The sequence below is a fragment of the Haemorhous mexicanus genome, chromosome 3 (genome assembly GCF_027477595.1).
Source record: "Haemorhous mexicanus isolate bHaeMex1 chromosome 3, bHaeMex1.pri, whole genome shotgun sequence".
Classification (NCBI taxonomy): domain Eukaryota; kingdom Metazoa; phylum Chordata; class Aves; order Passeriformes; family Fringillidae; genus Haemorhous; species Haemorhous mexicanus.
The window spans coordinates 58518178-58537901 of record NC_082343.1 but is presented as its reverse complement, the minus strand read 5'-3'; the positions used below and the strand labels follow the sequence as shown (position 1 = coordinate 58537901).

At 38.5% G+C, this 19724-nt stretch overlaps 1 protein-coding gene across 1 annotated transcript in view; it reads left to right on the top strand.

Annotated features, from left to right (window-relative positions):
• Positions 1–19724, top strand: part of ESR1 (estrogen receptor 1) — a 160429-nt gene that overhangs the window by 70846 nt on the left and 69859 nt on the right. The window contains 1 exon segment of the mRNA XM_059841965.1: positions 13669–13859. Coding sequence (XP_059697948.1) covers positions 13669–13859 — 191 coding nt within the window.

The window sequence follows — 19724 nt, the reverse complement described above, 5'->3', positions numbered from 1 at the left end:
TGGCTCTCCTGGCTGCCAGGGCACTGCTGGCTCATGTTCAACTTGGCATCGACCAGGACCCCCAGGTCTCTTTCTGTGGCTCTGCTTTCCAGCATCTCTCTCTCCAGTCTGTCTGTACATCCAGGGTTGTCCCACCCCAAGTACGGAATCCAGCACTTTCTCTTGTTGAACTTCCTAAGGCAGCCCTCTGATTTGTCCAGGTCTCTCTGCAGGAGCCCTGTGTCACCCCACTAGTGACAGGTCACCAGTCGGGTGTCACCCCATACACTACAACCCTCTGTGCCCAACTCATGGGCCCTTTGCTCACCCCTCTCACCACGAGTTTATCCAGCCGTGAGCTGGACACTGTGTCCAGGAGGACACTGTGAGAAACAGTATCTAAAGCTTTATTAATATCTGAAAAGGTTATATCAACTGGCTACCCTTGATCAGCTAGGTGTGTTACCTTGTCATAAAAGGAGATTAAGTTTGAAAAGCAGGACTTTCCTCTCATGAAGTCATGCTGTCTGTGACCAATGACTGTGTTGTCCTCCAGGGCTTTTTCAATAACGCCCAAAATAACCTTCCCAAGAATTTTACCCTAAATGTGTGTATTTATTAGTTTGGTTTGATGAAATTGGTTTAAGCACCAATGGGTCTGTATGTTCAGGAACTGTTTTTTTCTTTCACTGGGTCCTGAAGTGTGCACTGTTAATCCAAGGGACTGCAGAGGCTCTCTTCCTAGGGACAGGAGTGTTTTGGGATAAAAATAAGGAACTTCAGATAAACCTTATTTGCTGGGGTAAGTACTCAAGTATTTTTACGAGCAGGTGTCAGATTTTCCTAATTGCCTCCTTCCTTCTTTGCTGTCCATCATGTTTTTGGGTTTGGCACCCCTGCCTACTCCTTTTTTTTTTTTTTTTTTTTTTTCTGTATTCTTGCAAGCAGCTGGCACTTAGTTTCTTGGAGATGGCCTGGTGGTAATCTGTTTGGGAAAATGTTTTTGTCTCTTCTCTAGCCGGTTCAAGAGGTCTGCACGCACTTTGATGGACTTCAAAGCACTACTTTAAGTAGTCTTTTATTTCACCAAGGTTTATTTTCCTGTGGCCTAGAGTTGTTGTGTGGTCACAACAAAGAAATCTGATTCAGATTTCTTTGTTGTGACCACACGTGGCTGTACTAGTGTTTTGTTTCAAAAGTTCATTTTGAAATGTCTTAAAGTAACATTTAAGATTTCATTCTAACGAAATGTAATTTGAAATATGAGATTGGTTTTGGTTGGAATTTTTGAAACAAAATCTGAATTATAATGTTGCATTTTGTAATCAGCATTCCTAGTTTACAATTTTTTGAGTGTGATGTAAATGAGAAAATTTAAATATTTCAAGCATTTTTCTTAAAAATGTCTTGTTTAATGTTGGTCATTGAAAGATTTTCCAAGGAATTGAATGAACCTTCGGATAATTGGTTAAACATTGTGTGCATCTTAAATATTTTGAAAGAGTGCTTGCCCAAAAATAAAAGGATTACAGGAGCACTTAGAAGTCCTATAAAAGCACAGTAAGGAAAGATTTATGACTGATTCCTGTGTTTTTGCTGGCACTTACCTTTGAAATAGTTTGGAGGTAAGTGTAAGAATCTGACAGCACTTCCTGAAATACCTTTTTCCAATCTATTGAGTGCACTTAACCTTTTCTTTTCAGGTGGTTGGATTGTGCTAGTTTATCTGAGCATTAAAATGAAAAAAAAAGTGTCCTAGTGTCTGGATAATTTTGGAAAAGGCTTACAAGAGTGAAACCTGGAGAAAATACTTATTCTGGATATGTTATGAAAGGATAAACTTCCACCTGTTCACAAAAACCATATTATAATTCTAAGAGTATTATAAGAAATGCAGGAGTGCAATTTCTAGCTGAGTCTTTGAGGGATAGAATTAACTTTAATAGACACAAGGGTGACAGAGAATTTCTAAAAGCGTGAAAACTGTACAGGATGTACATGAGATTGTTAGCTGAAGCTGGCCTTTTGGTTTGTTAATCCTTTCAGCTTTTCAAACCTTTTATTCTTCAGATTGTTTACACTCAAGTGAGATACCCTAAGTGCACGCCTCCAGTGTTTGCCTGCTGAGCGCTCCACTTTGGCACATTTGTGGGCACAGCTGATTGCCACACTCAGGGCCCTGTTGCTGCTGTCTCCAGAGACACAGAGCCACACAGCAGCTTGGTATTGCTGCCAGAAAATCATATCTTAGGCAGCGCCCTGGGACACTTTGTCAGCAGCTTTTTCATCAAATTTGGCATGCTTTAAGAGAGCAGAATGAGGTTCCTCAGATTATATGACTGTTCACGCAGCAGAGGCTGGGACTGAGGGATGGTGTCAGGGACAGATCGTGCCCAGGCAAAGCTGCTCTTGGCAGGAGGTAGAAGTGGGCAGAAGAACCCTAAGCAATTTGACCAGGCATTATTTTATATCCTAGGGAATTGGATTAAAATTTTTTCCCACTGGTGTTGTTCCTTAAAGAGTAGAGGGATCATCCAATGAGCAGGGATTCAAAAGATACACAAAACCAATAATTTGCAGAGATTTTACTCAGCAGGTCAGACATTACCATTAATTTTTAAATAACTGAAAGTTATCTGCCAGTTGTTATAGGTAGCAGAGGTCTCTAAATGGGTCACTTGAAATGTAAGTATGAAGGAGAATATTTTTCTAGTGCTGTTTACCACAACAGAATCTGGAACATTAAATATTTCTCAAATTCTATGGATCACTGCAGTATCTGCCCTTTGGGATGGAGAAAAGTAATGAACAAGTACAGTAACTGTAGAATTACTAAGTAGAGAAAAGAACATCAGAATAAGAAATAGTCTAAATGAAAGAGAATGTCATAAGTGTAATACATGTTAACAGAGTAATTGTTTGCAGAAAAGCCAGATTTTATTCTGTGAACAGAAAAACACATGAACAGGTCAACATGCTGTTTTAAGAGAGACTGGCAAGGCATCTTTCAGATTTTTATGCTCATTTTGGCAAGCAAAGTCCTTATGAGAGCAGGAGGATTAGGAAAGAAAGGATGGAGGCAGAGTGGGTGGTATAGGGGAAAGGAAGGGAAAATGTGTACCAAGAGAGAAGCATCTGAATTGTTCTATAGGATAACTGGAATTAGCTGGGGGAAAATAAGCTTTATTTCCAGCAGAGGACTTGGGTTGGCCATGAGGTAGTGAAGCAGCAAACAGTTCACAGAGAGAGGCTTAATAATTGGTAATATTGTAAAGGCAAGTTAGAACAAGTTCCTGTGGGGCAGGTGTAGATATACAGTCTTTTAAGTGATGCTCTGCCTGTGCTCTACTGGATGCTACTGTATAATGAGTGCAGACTGTAAAATTTCTGTGGGCTTGTTGATGTTACTTATGTCACATCAGGACTGCAGGGCAGTTTGGCTGCTGGTGGAGATCTCAGCAATTTCTCCTTGTTATAAATGATCAATCGAAAAGCCAAATTATCAAAAATGTGAAAAGATTTTATTTCTCTTTTTCCGTGACCAAAATACGGTCCTCAAAAACCCCACAGCCAAAGCGACAGCGCCGAGCCCGGCATCGGCGCTGGGTGAACCTAGATCCGACCTCAATCGCATCGTTTCTCGTGGGGCTCTTTTATACAGTTTTTTATGCCTGAGGCAGAGGAGTCCCAGTCTCTTTTGTAACTCTGCATATTCCAGACAGTTTCTCTCACTGTGCAGAGCTGGACAGTCGCTGTTTCCTGAGCGGCAGCCGGTGTTAATCGCGTCTGGGGCAGCCGCCTATTCAGATGTATATTTCTGCCGACTTCTGTGGTCTCGACTGATGGTATCAGTTGGGCGGTGATGGTCCCTGGGCGACTTCCGAGCACTCGGGACAGCGGCGATCATTGCGCTGGCCACGTCTATTCATAAGTTAACTGGGGATTGTTCTCCTGCCGCCTTCAGGAATCTCGGAATTCCAAGAAGACCCCTGTCTTTGGGCTGCTTGTGGGCAGAGACTCGTTCGGATTTCACGATCTTATAAAATACATTCTCTCTATAAGCATGAATTATTTCACAACATATATTACATCCCCCTGCTTACACAAGGCAGAATGGTACCTACGGTTGCATCTTTTATTCTTTGTGCTGCTTATATACGTGGTTTTTTATTTGTAAATGTGCATTGCATGAAAAGAAAGTTTTGGTGTTTGAACATATTTCTGTCAAATCTTTAAAAAAATCAATATTTCTGCGAAATGGAAATCCCAGTGTAAATATGTTTTCTCTTATTTCAGAAGTTAAATTCTGGCATGAAATAGTATGGCATTTATCATATGTTAAGGCTTCCATGGCATCTCTCAATTGGTTCTTCTAAGATGTATTTCTGGCCTTCATTTTATCCCATGGGCAAAATGTCCTGGCACATAAAACCTCAGGCAATGGGGAGTGGTTACTTTGAAGGCTTGTCTTCTAAGAGAAGCAGTTCCACTCCAGAGGAGAAAAGACAGAATTACAAATCATGTAAGGGGAGCCACTATACATAGATGACATTTCACAGCTTTACAGGTATTAAAGAAAGAAATATTTGTGATATTTTTTAATATGTATTTTTTAATTCTAGCAGGACTGCCTTGAAAAACTTCATTGTTTGTTTTGTTGATAGTTGATAGCACTTATAAAGAGCTGCTCACCACAGGATTGCAAAAATTTTAAATTCAGCCTGGGTAAAAAAATACATAATTATGTCCTTTTATGGTAAATGAGTTACATGTTGTCAAGAGATGGCAATACTAAGGTCCCTCAAATCTTCTTTAGTTACAAATCTCAGTATGTGCTTGTGCAACTGCTGGGTCAGGTCACAGGGAAAAAAAAAGGATTATATATAAATATTACAGAAGCTAAATAATCATGGTAGTCTGGGTGGCTGGGGTGCAGAGGGAGGCAGAAGAGTGGAGCCATCCTGCTCAAGACATGAGGAAAATGAATGGTGAGAGAGAGAGAGGAGAGCTTTGGATGCAATGCCTGCAGGGAATCTGGGCATGAGGGAAGTAGCCAGGCAGAGTCAGGCCAGGCACCAGAGAAGGGAAGTTTGTCCTTTCCAGACAGGGAGATGATGCTGGAAGGGAGAGCCCAAAGGCAAAGGTGGGTGTAAGAATGGGAGCAGTGGGGCTGGGTGGGCCAAATGAGATCAGTAGACAAAGAACATCTGTGGGAGGATGGAGCAGAGGTTCCCACTGGCAGCAGTGGCAGCAGCCTCTGTTTGTCCAAGAGCTTTTACTGCTCCTGAAACAGAGAAGACGGGCCTTGTAGTGTCACTGCATACAGCAGTTAGTGTGTGTCGCTGATATCCTTCCTCTGCTGCTGAATGAGCCATCTGCCATCCCAGGCTGCATTAACTCTAGTGAGGGGTCCCCCAGCGTAGCCCTGCTCTGCTGCCTGTGACTCTGAGAGGCAGAAACGTAGCACTTTTGCTTTTCTAGATGTCCTCTTTAGAAGGTGAGAAGCTGCATGCCAAAAAGTTATTATTTGCAAACTTGTAATTTTATTAAGCCCAAGATAAGGTGACCTGTGTAAATCTTATTTGGTCCCTTTGTGATTATTATTACAATTTTTTGCCATGTTTACAAGGTAATTATAAGTGAGCTGCTGTTCCAATATATGAAAAGGATAATCTGTGGAATGTGTCATTCTTCTATAGTGGAATATGTCACTGTAAATTCTCTACTTATTTTTCCCAAAGGCTGGTAACTAAAAAAGGAAAGAGGCAAAAATTATTATGTGGAAGATGCTGATTTTCTGGCCTGAAGAACTAAATTTCTGTCTATTTCTGCCACAAATGCTTCTGTTAAGTTCAGAAATCATTTAAATGAAACTCTTCACAAGCATTCTGGTGTTGTATTGTAATTTTCTTTGTGCAAAATGGAAGTCCTACAGTCTGATTCATGTAAGTGTTGAACATTTGTTCTTGCAATTGTAGACAAGAAAAGTAGCACTCTGAGCATTCAAAACCTATTTAATGGTGAGTACTTAAAAACTCAGGTTGCCCATAACTCAGTATATACTTTTGACCTTAATCTCTCTCAGTCTCATTTTTTAACCTTTTGACTCAGAAGAGTATTGGAAAAATACATTCATTAGGACCTGCCAGCTGCTAAATTGCTATAGAGGCATGGAAATACTGGGAGGAAATTAATTCTGAATTTGGACAATGTGCTGATAGTAAGGCACCAGACACTGAGCAGTCATGGAAAAAAAGCCTCACAGACAGAGTAGCTGCTCATTTAATGCATTTTTTTTATTTGGTGCCCTGATGAGCCTGTTGCTGTTTGAAAAATATGGTCACGTAATTAAAGGTAGCATACATATACACAGGACGGATAAATGAAGGTTTGAGTAGCATTTGCAAGATGCAGTTCAACCACTCTGTGTTTAAAATTGCATCTTTTTTTAAGGTATACTCATCTAAAGAATATGTGTGGGTGTTTCTGCATTCACCTTATGTACAGAAAAAAATTATTAAACTTCTCTGCATAAGGAAAAAACCCCAGAGATTTGCTATTGCTTCAAAACTATTTCATTTCTGGACTATTCCATAGAATACAGCTGCACCACCATTCTTTACTTAAGAATAATGAAAATGACCCTGTAAGTGCGCTGTAGTTTAGATTCTGACAGCACTGAGAATCAGAATGAAAGAGAGACAATTTCTCAGCATTTATTTGAAAGATTTTTTGGTATGGATTTAAATATTGGACCCATAGAACTGGCAAATAGATAGACCTCTTTCCCATTTAGAACCCATCCCTCACTCCCCTGCTAATCCCAGGAAAAACTTCCACATTTTTCATAAAGCTGGGCAAACTTCTATGTTGTCAAGGGAATCGGCTGCAAAATTATTAGCTGACATGTATAAGCCATGGAAAATGAATCCAAGGACTGAAAGAGTGGGAGAGGGAAGCATTGAAAACATCCAAATTCAGGTATTTGACACATGAGCAAGTAGTCTGGGATCCTTTACCCTCCCATCAGCAGAACCTCCCGGAAATGTGTCTGGAGAGGTGGACCACTCATTGACAGTGCATAAGCACATCTCTCTAGACTTTAATGCAGTCTGCAAATACTGGTGACAGATCTGAGAATAAAATTAATTTTTTTCAAAAATGAAGCTTTAAGAGACTGTAAGAAGGTGCAAATTTACACTGACTTTACTAGATAGTTCAAGAGGACATTTTGATGCACACATGGAGTGGTTTAGTTTTTTGCATATCAAAATGTAGCATTTCAATCACTTATTTTAAAATTACCCAGAGTTAAGAATGAAGGAAGATGATAAAACTAATGCCAAAGGAAATGTTTAATTTCACATCAAATAAGAAGTTTTGATGACCTAAGAAGATAAGTTTTTGTTTTTGTGTTGCCAGAGCTTGTCCTCAACACTACTGTTTCTTGGTCAATTCCAAGATATTTTACATAAATTTTGAAATTTTAGAGTCCAAATCAAATTTCATTTTATTTTTGTTCTAAAGAAAGCATTTCAGTGTCTTCTGACTACTAAATAAATTTCCTGATACACTGTGAAATATCATCAGCATTTAGAGATTAATTTATTATTCAACTTTCATATATCTTTATTTTAGTTTATTTTTCTTACATTTCTCATTTGTCAGTTATATTTTTTTCTTTTTTTCTGCAATGAGGCCAGTCAGTTTTCAGTTGGTTTCCTTGCCATTATTCTTATTTGGCCTTCATATATATCTTCTGTTATTTTTAAAATAGTTCTTCATATTATCTCTCCTCATTCTTTTATGTCAATATTTCTTCACCTCATCCATTCACTCCATCAGCTTGGGGTTTTCTATGCAGGTAGTTCTGTTGAGGTGTCCCCTGCTTTTACCCCAAAGGAGAAGACAAGATGTGAGCAAAAGCCATGAAATTTATGAGAATAAGTTACCAGTCGAGCATTTCTCTGTCAGGGTGGTCTGTCTTGTCTAGGTGTCAAAGGAGATACTGTGCAGCTCTGCTCTGGTGGTCTTCCTGGTTACAGTTTGTATTTCCCTTGATGGAAAGACTTGTGAAGGCACAGGTAGCTGTCAGGGCTGTGGGAAAGGGAAGAGAAGGAGCTACCCATTTAGAGGTCTGAATTAAAGGCAGCTCTTCCTCATCCTACAGCTTCTTTTCACCCAGGAGTGCCAAACTTTCACGGCTATGTTTATCCCATACAGAAACTGTTGGTCAACTGAAATGTCAGGTTTAGTGAGAGGCACTAAGCTGGAAGGGACAGCATCGTTGTCTATTGCTCTTGGTTTTGATGCTACACCAGGGACATTGCTGATCATCAGGGAATAAAATGAGGATAGTGGAGCAAGAAACCCCTGCATATATTTTAATTACCTAGACGAGGTCAGGGCATGGTGCAAAGATCAGCATGATGGCTCTCACTGCTGAATAGCTTCACACTGCCAGGTAGGGTTTGGCCAGGTTAAGTAGCCCTCTCCCAGGGCATGGTCAGGAGCTATGCAAGAGTTCTCCTATGGTGTCGTAAACAAAACCATCCTATTTTGGGGAGAAGAGAATTTAGTAGTGTGTGTTGCATGTGCTCAGAGCCATGGAACAGGAGTGATTGACAATGAGGTCTCAGGGCGAGCCCTGGCTGATCTTCGTCATTGGTGGAGTATCAGGCAAGGAGTGATGCCAGTTTCTGCTCCCATTGCTGGAGCCCACCTTCATGGCTGTAACCTCTCTTGTGCCAACACTGGCTCGGCATGTGGTCATGTCCCAAAGTTCCATCTGGCCTAAAATATCCTGTGATTCTGTCACTTGAGATACAACTTCATGTAAGGCATTCTCTCTCTCATGGGGTTGTACTTAGCTTAATTACAGCCCTAGACATTTTCAGATTTTTTTTAAGCCAATACTTTCATTTGCATGGCATATGATTTTTTTTCAGATTCATTTGTGTTACTTTTTGAGAAAACAGTTTTGAGGTCCTTAATGTATTTGGCACTTTTCTCTATTTATTTATATACTTGTTCAATCCTATTGCAGTACTCCTTGAGATGTCTTCTAAGTGTTTTCAAGCACTTAGGTCTCTTCAAATAGTATTTCCTAAGTATTTTGCCCCATACAGAAGTTTACATTATAACAGCAGGTTAATTTCATATGGAATGGCAGACTGGTGTCATTATAAGTCCAATGTGTGGAAAAGCATTTGTACTAGACCTTGACTGCTTTTGAAATGGCCATTAGTTTTGAGGCACCTTACCCTGGGAAATTTCATCCATTCTGGTAAGCAGATTAAAGTTTTGTGTTTGAAAAGAAATCCAGAAAATTAGAATTTCTCAAGATGTCTTTTTAAACTATATAATATCCCCCTTAAGTCCTCCTACTACAAAACCTCTTTTTGCAGGTAAAGCTGGGGTTCTGAATAAATTGGGCTTGACCTCACTGTTGTGTGGATTGTGTACTTTGAGCTAGCCTAAATTCATTCTGCCCGTCAGTCAGATTCTCCTGATGTAAAAAACCTGAGTTTACATTATAAAACTGTAATTCTCCCATGCACACTTCCTTTTTACTTTGCAGTTAATGTAAGTTTAATAATCTTTTTCTGATTCAAAGCTGTGGATGATGAGTGAATGTATAAAGCAGAGGTGTGTTGTTTCCTTACACACTCATCAAATTGTGGAACAGGAAAGGGAGTGTGGGAGACAAGTTGGTTCTGCTCTATGGGTTCCAAACACTTTCCGTATTATCTCTGCTGCATTATTACATTTGGTAATATGCTGTAAATTCTGTGTTTTTTTGATTTCTAATCAGTTCTGGTTTTGTGCAGGCCTTGGAGAGAGGGCTTTATCTGGGGATTTCTTTCTTTGTGATGTGTGGGGTTTTTTGATAAACATAGTTGGCAAGATTTTTTGGTCTTTTATTTTTTTGCTGTTGTTTGCATAGGTTACAAAGGGAATTGCAGAAAAGGTTCTGCTCGTATATTTTGGGGATGATGGTCTGGCCAAGTCATTAAGCTGGGTTAAGTTGTTGTACTATGTTCTCCAGAAGACCAGCCCTTGAAACTTAACTGAAAGCTTGATAAAGAGTGGGCTGCTATGGTTTTTTTTTTTTGGTCAGGACACAGCATCAGTGGTCTGTGATGTACACTAACTAGCAGCTGGTTTCTGGGATGAAATCTGATATGTTATTTTGATTTAACAATCTCTATTATTGGGATCCTCTTTTCACAAAAAGCTTTTTTCCTCTCCTCCTCTAATAATTACTTGACTTAATTTATTACCAGCTTTTATTTCTACTGCATATAAATGGAAAGAATGTTATTTTTGGGGAATATGAGGCTAGGGGTATTTTAGTGTGGTTCACCAAAGCCTAAATGTGATGACTGTGCAGGGCCAGTTTGCAAAACTTTGCCCAAATGCCACTGGAGTGGAACTGACTCCGAGGGCGGGAAGCAGCAAGGTCACCTTTAGATTCCTTTTGCTCTGTGAAAGCCTGTGTTGACAGAGTCATAGTGCTCTCTCCATGTTGCAAGTTTGTGTGCAGGGAGGTGTTGGGGGCCCAAGTCAGGTTTGACACATGTGGGCATTGCAGGCAGGTGTGAGCAGCAGCACTGCTTCCCTGTGATCCCTGGGACCACGGGCCCTGGGAACAAGCAGGGAACCAGCTCTCTCATTGCTTCTGCCTGCAGCCTTCCTCTGGAACAGGGGCCTTGTGTGACTGAGGATGGAAAGGACCTGTGGGACAGACTCTACACAAGCATGGAAAGATAACTGTCTTTACTGCATCTTCCTTCTCAGTGTTTTCCTGTAGCTTATGTTCTTTGGAGCGCACATATTTTATGAATTTTTTTATTCCTTTTACATTAGAAAAAGCTTTTTTGTTTGTTTGTCTCTCTGAAGTATTTTTTGAGTAATTTCAATCTTTCTTAAGTATAACTTCAATAAAAATGTGTTTGTGAGCCTAGGCTTGATCTGAAAAAGAGTGGCTGTTCAGGAAAGATGGAAATTTAATTTACCTGGACTGATAGATTGGTGATGACTGATAATTTTTGGTATTTCTTCATTTTGGTTTTACCTATGAAAGGGTTTTCTTTTGTATCCAACTGGGAAACTAGGATTGCTTTAGTAAGTGTGTAATATTGGAAAAAATGCTACACACCTGCAAAAATATGTAATTGTTTTGATACTTCAAACAAGTATCAAAACAATTGATACTTGTTTGAAGTATCAAAACAATTACATATTTTTGAAGGTGTGTAGCATTTCTTGTACTGTTTTTTAAACTGCAAAGTTTTGATTTTTTTGTACTTCTTATTGATACGAAAATAATTCTGGGAACCTTATATTCTATAACATGCATATTTGTATCAGTTTTAAAAAAATTGGTCAAAAATGATGACAATCTATCAAGTCATCATGATACCTAATGGATTAGTCTATGGCTGTTAAAATTATATTGACAGTTGTTAGATTGCTTGCTGGATTACTACAAATGCTTAGAACATTCTTGTGGTTATGTGCACCTAAGAGTATGTATTTTAAAGAAGCCACAACATGGTTTATTTAAACTTGTACTGACAGAGGTGGTAAAGCTGCAGACAGATGAGAATGGGGTGGAGAAGATAAGAAACAACAGCTGTGATCAGTACTTAGCAGAGAAAAAAAGGAAGTCAATTAAATGAGGCACTGGGATAAAGCAAATTCAAAGGAAGGTTCAGGACCTTGAGAAGAATAAAATATTAGCTAGGTTTGTTGGGCTAGAAAAGGTAAAAGGTAGTTATATGTACAATGTATGTGTTGTATCCATAATGATTGATTAATGATACTGTATTAATTTTGGTACATTTGAAATTTTTTATCTTTTACATGTTAACATCTAAAATATTCAAGGACTTTTCCCCCTGCCTAGTTTCATAGAATCATATTGTCAATTGTGACATTCTCCAATTTTCCTGTCTCACTATAAAAAACCAGAGATTTTTTATGTCATGTCAGCCCTTCACCCTTTACAATTCTTCACTTCTGCACAAGTTCCAAGCAAAAGGAGAAGGTTATTTAAGTAAATGTTCAAAATTAGTTGATTTATAAGTCTTGGCAAAGAACATTGGGTTTAAAAAATGCTGTTTTCCTGAATGATGCCAGTAGCAGTTTCTGCTAACTTGGTGAAGCCTCATGTTCCTCTAATAACTGGTATATTTTCATTGAAAAGCTTTGAATTGATATCATATTTGGGGACAGAAATTATATATATATATATATATATAAAAAGTCTTGAGGGGATGGCTGAGAGCACATGTGAGAGTGTCCAGTTGCCTTTGGCTGGTAGAAAGCAGTGGAGAGGTACTGCAGCAGGAGATGTCAGGGAACTTGGGCTGGATGAGATATTACAGCATACCAAAAGAAATCAGAAAGCTGCTGGGGAGTACAGGTTTGGAGCAGGAAGGTGTGGTTGGTGCCAGATGTCTCAGTTCATCAAAGCATAGCAAGTTTTCTGCTCTCAAGAAGGGAATAAGGCAAATTAGGTATGTAGGAAGAAATGTGAAAGAGTCTCCTAGGCTCAAAACCAGGATAAGTTTATTTGAGAAAATGTTGAGATTCTGGGGAGATAAAAGCTACTTATTTACTGACCAGCAATTAAAGCATGCATGTAAGTGGATAATTGCTATAAACAGTAGGATTCTTCATGCTTTAGCTTGTCTGCTGCTGTCACACCCAATGGTATTTGTCTCCTGGACAATTTTTAGCGCAGACTCTTACTGGAAAGCATGTTTTGCAAAGAACCGTTTGCCTTCCAGGGGCAGTCCCAGAGTTCACTGGTGGCTCCTTTGGCAATTTCACACCCTCTCAGCTTTGTGTACCACACCCACAGCAGCTACCCATAATAACCTCTTACCAGGCTCAGTGGATGTGAATTCATTGCCAGTTACAGATACATCTCTTTGGTTTTCACCTGCACAGCATCCTGCACATGCTGGCCATGTGCATGTCTAGTACATATCCAGTAATGTCTATGTCACTGGAAAAAAAAGTTCTTTGGTAACAATTTTTAATATGCTTGTTTTTTTAATATGCTTGTTTTTTGTCGTGCTGAAACAGCTTCTTAATTTTTATGAAAGTAATGAGAAAAGGCACTTTTATATGTAGTATTAGATCTTGACAAGGAAAGCTTACATCTCTAATTGGGCAATAACACTTGAAAACAGCTTGGTTAATAATTTAGGTTTATATAATATAATAATTTAAGTTAATAATTAAACTAATTCAGGTGCAATCATAAGTGGTTTTTGACTCAGATTCTCAACCTAACTGTGATATTACAGTTATGCTGAAACCTTTGGACAGGAGCAGGTACACCAAATAGTGCTGGTTTTTGATATTTCTTTGTGTTGCTGAAAATTTGGTTAATTTAACAAATATTTGATCAATTTATCAATTTTTTTTTTTTTTCAAGGTAAAATGCCCAATAACTTCAGGCAGATTTATAAGAAATTGCCCTGTGTCTTACTAATTCTGCAACTTTCCAACTAGGAGAGAGAGCAGTAGAAATTTTTTTTTTTTAATTTTTGTCTATCAGTTGTTTTCAAGCAAGCAAGACTTCTTTTTTACAACCTGAAGCAGAGGATGAAGCTTGACCTCCCTGAAAGAACTATGCCTGTTTTTCTTTTTATTTCTTTCTGCTATTGACAGGCCAAGCTCCGATAACAGGCGCCACAGCATCCGGGACAGGATGTCCAGCAGCAGCGAGAAGGGGAGCCTGGCCATGGAGTCCACCAAGGAGACGCGGTACTGCGCCGTCTGCAACGACTACGCCTCCGGGTACCACTACGGGGTCTGGTCCTGCGAGGGCTGCAAAGCCTTCTTCAAAAGGAGCATTCAAGGTAATAACCTGTTCAAATCAGTCACCTTTGCTCTTTACTCTGGAGGGAACTGAAGGTACTTGGGATTCCAGCCTGAGTCCGGGACAGTGACCTTTACTGGGTTTTCAATAGCAGTTGTGCCCTCCCACATAGATTTAGCTCTGTACTTGGTGAATGCTTTTAGCAGGGATAAAAGATGATGTTACTTAGTCCAACATTAATGAGGAAAAGCAAAGCTTTTGTATATCATCCTTGCTTTGGGTATGTCTGACCATGGTGGTAGTGAGAAATTTAGTTTAAAAATCCATATTGGATCAAGATGATCATTCTTTCGGGCTATGCATATCTCTCCTCTTATCTAAGGCATTTTTGAAAATTATGTGTCAGATGATTAATTCCTGCTGATTGATTTATTAATCTTAATTTAGTGCTCCATTAGCCAGAGGGTTCAGTTCAAATCTCAATTCCTTAAAGATACTAGATGTCTTCTGAGAGCCAGTATTGAAAAGGAATGTTTCCTTGATGAAATATTATTTGTGTCTGTCAACAAAGTAGGGCTTTGAACTGTACACAGAATGGTTTTGTTCACAGTCTTGTTGTGGTTAAAAAGGCTAGTGGAGTAAAGGGCATCTAACAAAAACACTGTTAATTGCTGTGACAGAGATAATTCTTTCCTTAAATGCCTGTCACTTCGTGGATGGATGCTTTTTTTTTTTTTTTTGCTTTGTTCAACATCTCTTAAAATGAGTAGTATTCTGCAGAAAATACAGGTGCTGCTCAGTATCTAAGATTTAGAGAAGAAAATAAAACAGATTTCTTCCTTTTAAACAGAAAACTGGTAAAGTGTTGTGCTTTATTTAGGTTTCTATAGCTTTTTAAATCTCCAGGTGGTACATAGGCACAAAAATTTCTGTTGCCTGTTTTACTGAAGGTAATATAGTGTGGAACAGTTTTGTATCATATCACAAGGTATGATTATTGCCTGTTTTATTGCATGACTAGCACTGAGGTAAGTTAAATAGGACTTCCAGCATTCAGCTCCGAATCTTTCCCCCTTGAAGGAAAAAAGTGAAAGAATGATGGAGGGGTAGACATTGATGGAATTATTTGAATGACAATGATTAGTTAATAGTTACTCATATTTCTATTTGTCTAAACACACTGAAATGATTTTAAAAAGAACGAATTGTTAGAGCTAGAGGTCAGTAATAAGCAACACTGAAGGGAGAAAGGGTGAAATGTTTTTTTTTTTCTTCACATCAGAGTAATTTACTTTAACTTGATGTCAGGAGAACAGCTCCCTTATTGTGTATTTGTTATTTTTCCTTTTCAGTTCCTCTGACCCAGTCAGAATTATTCTTAGACTTTTGAAATTATGTCTTTGTGCTTGAACTGAACTAAATCACAACAAAGTGGAAATTGAAATAGCCTTAAGCAAAAGTAAGAGTTGTCAAGTAATTGTGCAGCAAAGATCTTCTGTGTTTGGCCATTGTGGTAGAAGAAATGAATCCATTTCAGTGAGCTTCTGCTGTCAGCACTTGGTGGTTTTGCCTTGGTCTCCACATGGACAAATGTTGTGTGGATCTGTTTTCTATTTGTGCTACACTAAAGACTAGTTAGTAAATTTCCTTCTTGCTACATAAATATATTTAACGTAATTTTTAAGTAGATAAGCTTTTAAATCTTGAAACTTAAGTTTCCAGGATCCCATAAAATGTCTTTCATGATCTATAAGTCATGTTTGCTCTAATTTAAGCTCCTTGCTTCTTACCCTATCCCCTGTGGGCACGAAGAATGCTTATTACAACAACCTTTTACATAGTTGAAGACTGTTATCATATCTTTTCACAGTCTTCTCTTTTTCAGACTAAACAAACCAATTTCTTTCAGGAGAGCATGCTTTCTAGACTTCTGATTCCATTTTTTAAGCTCCTCTGAACTTTCTCCAGTTGATCAACCTCTTTTGTGACTGAGTTAGGGTGAAAAAATGATGTCCACAAGTATAAAGAAAATAATTAAAGAATATGAGTACTTATGAGAGAATTGTGGTCATTTGATCACAGAGGGTAAGAAAAGTCTTCTGAACTTTTAAAGTCATAGCTACCCAGTCTTGATGAACTAAGGTAATTTTTGAATTTTCTACTGGATTTGGAAGAGATCTCTGTTTCTGCAGTTACATGTTCTCATTGAACATGTGTGCAATTTACGAAAATGAAAGTAATTTTTAGATTGAGAATAGATGCAAAAACATGCATTTACCTTGCAGATGATAATAATTTTAAATATACAGTGATCAGATAACTAGGAATGAATGCTACTTACATGCAGATATATTTATAGAAGAATACGTAGACTAAATATTATTGTATATATTTTTGATTTATTATATATACTTAATTGCATATATGCTCTGCATTCCTAAAATAAATGGGAAAAAATTCCTGTGACTCAAATGATCAAACACTGCTGAGGTTCACAGAACTTTTTGTGTGAACAAAAATAACCAAAATGCTTTAAGCAAAGTTTTTTGCTGTTTCAGCAAAGATAACTGTGCTACTTTTTTCTTTGCTAATCTGTATTTCTCAATATATATATAGATGCAGAGATAATAATTTCTGTACTTCTCATCAGAGATTTCATAGGAGAGTTGCTGTCATGAACCTTGATGTTCCTGTTAGACTGTGTACGAGCATTCTACATTGTTCTTAATAGAACCATAGGAAAAAGTAAGGACAGACATGAAAAAGCTGTATGTGGTGATGAATTACCTCTGTTATTCTCAGTGATGTCTGAGGTATCTATATTTACCTGTGTAAGTATATACTGGAATTTTATGAAAACTCACATCTGCATTGAAACTTACCTTAGGTGGCTTTTCACTTTTATCCAGAGGATCTGGAATGTTCCTGGCAATGTTTTGTGGGTTTGGAATGCTAAGGTGTTTTACTTTGTTGTCAAATAGTTAAAGCTTAAGAGGTAACCTGAATTAGAAATTTCTCAGTATGTGCAAGTTTTCGGTTTTGTTTAAACAACAGATGGTTTGCTGAAAACATGAACTGCATCCTGAAACTGCCAATGTCAGTAGTCTATTTCGTTAGTTTATGTCTCAAAAGTGATTTGGGACCTTGTTTCGAGAAACCTCAGTGCAGAGTGTTACTAATGTACAAGTTTTCATAGGAGAGAAAAGTCACAGGACACCAAGGATACCACGTTGCTTGGTGATAGAAGAGTGCTTCACTCTTCCCCCAGCAGGTGTAGCCTTCAGAGTTGTATTTGGTTGAGGGGCTTGATTTCAGAAGCATAACAAGGAGCCACACCACAGCACACTGTACTTCTCTCCTAAAATATTTATGAATTTTAAGACCAAGAAGGGACATCAGATAAATAACTCTCCTCTCTCAATATGAACTTTATATTCTATCCATCTCCAAAGCCCAGTAACTTCATGGAAGTAAATATTTTAGGAGATGCCCAGACTCAGGGTGCCGATGGGCTCAAGCATTTTCTTGAGCCATAATGACGGCTTATTCTAATGATTTGTCCTCCCATATGCTAAAAATGTACCAAACTAATGTGTATTACTCAAAGTTACGTGTCTTACTTTGGCTTTGACATCACTTTCATGAACCAGTCTTAGTAACTATTACTATTTTTCTCCTGTGGAAAGTTCTTAAAAATTAGGTCATAGAGTCATCAAATCACCTTGATATCTTAAGTGAAGTAAAATGTTTCAGTCTCCTGCTATATATCTTTCCATCTTCTGAATCCATTATCTTTGCACCTTTACTCATTCCCCCACACCCATAACAGCCTCTCTGAAATCTGGATGTCAGAATTGGATGATGTATTTCAACATGAGCCTTACAAATGCCATTTACAAATTAAAAATCCCCTTGTGACTCACACATTCTTTCCCCCTTCTGATTCCCTTGCTTTTTGGATGGCCACCAAGCCCTATGAGACAGGAAGGAATTACTCATACCACCTCTGACAAGCATCCAGCAAATGCCTACATATGGGTGTCTGCAAACCCCCAGAGGGAGCACAAGGGATCCAGAACAAATCAGGAGTAAATCCTTACGTTAGAGGGTATCTTGATCCTGGAATTGCTCAAGCATTTTAGAAATCACCAATTCTATTTCCCTTTCATGTGCCTTTCTTATGTTTTTCAGGTGCATCTTCTCTGCTTTTGTTCACAACTTTTGTTCATATCTGGGATATTTCACATATAGTCAGCTAAAAATTACTCCACGATGGGAGGCATTACCAGAACAGGTTGGCTTCTGAGAGTGGTTGAATTTCTGAGGAATTCCAGAGGCCTGCCTTTAATGTCTTGATCAGAGATATAATGCTCTCCAAAGTGCAGGAATTCTTGAAGCTGGGAAGTATTTTGCTTGTGTGCCTTGAACCTGGATTTTAATTAGCACTTATGCCTTCTGACCATCATGTAGGGGAGTTTTGGCAGTAGACTTTGAGTGTTATCAATTGTTTTTATTTGACAGTGATAGAGCTTTACTTTGTTGAAAGTATGTAATGTTGAGAGGGGTGGTAATGTATACATATTTTCATGTTTGAGAGAATTTTACTGGTGAATCATGCTAGTAAGTGAGTGTTTAGGTAATGGTGAAGTGCGGCAAATGCTATAGTGTCAATTTGGGAGGTTTCTGAGATCTTCCCTTTAATTTTCCATTCTTGTCTTCTGTTTAGATGGTATTTTTGTAATCTGTTTTATAACAGCTCAGATCCCGCAGCCAAGAAGGCAGAAACTCCCAAATAAGACTGCTTGTACGCTGGTACTATGAGCTGTCAGCCAAACTGCAGAACAGGAACCTCAGTGAGATTAGCAGAGTTAATCACAGCCAATCAACAGGGAGCTGCAGATGGGCATCTGGCCTCAGGGTGGAAAACACATGGTTCCAGTTGGAGATGGCTGTTGGAAGTTTGAAGGCTGGAAAAGGTGGATTTGGAAAGTCTATCTGGATTTAGCTGTCATTGAGACTGCTCTAGGTGCTGGTGGTCGGCCAGGTTCTTCTGAAACTTCTTTTGATTTACTTTTGTGCATTTAGTAGTTTTTCCCCAGTGTTCCTTGAGGTAAACACGTGCTCTGATTGCATTTTTTGGCTCTGATTGCATTCTCTAACATGCTTTTTTGATTTCAGCTATGCAATTTATGGTGATCTCGTTTCAGAAATTTGAGTGCTATTGAAAGGCAAGAGTCAGTACCTCTGTTTTTCTAGTAAGACAATTTTGAATGTGGCGCTTTTCTAGCAAATTTTAAGTGCTGCATTCAGCATGGATGTGATAGTGGCTTAAGATGTTTGTATCCAGGATGGTTCCTTGTTTTTCAAGGCCTAAGCAAATCATAGAGCTGCAGTGGACCCTGAGCTCTTGTTCATCCTTCTGTCCTGTGATAGGATCAGCTTCTACCAATTCCTTATATATGTTTCTTGATCTGTTTCTTAAAACTTGTAGCTTGATTCAATGTTTTATTCACCTTATCTTTGAAGGCTACTGGGAAATTAGAATCTTCCTGCCTGGAGGTTAAGGTCATCACTTATTTTCCTGAGAATCATGCCACAAAAAAAAGTGTTCTCTTTCTTTCTCCGACAACCTTTAAATCATGGAAGCTTGCTATCACACTTGAAAAAAAATTATTCTGTATTACCTAACCTGAGGAAACAAGGTTTATTCAACATTTTCTCATGGGTATTTTTTTCTTGACTTCTAATCTTCTAGTTGTTCTGCTTTGGAGGTTCTCCACTTTCTACTGTTTTCTTTTTTTCTTGAAGCATAATTTCCTTCAATATGGTTTTCCACAAGTACTGAACAGAATAATATGATTATCTTACAAACCCATCCATCACATGGTATCCATCACTCTCTAAT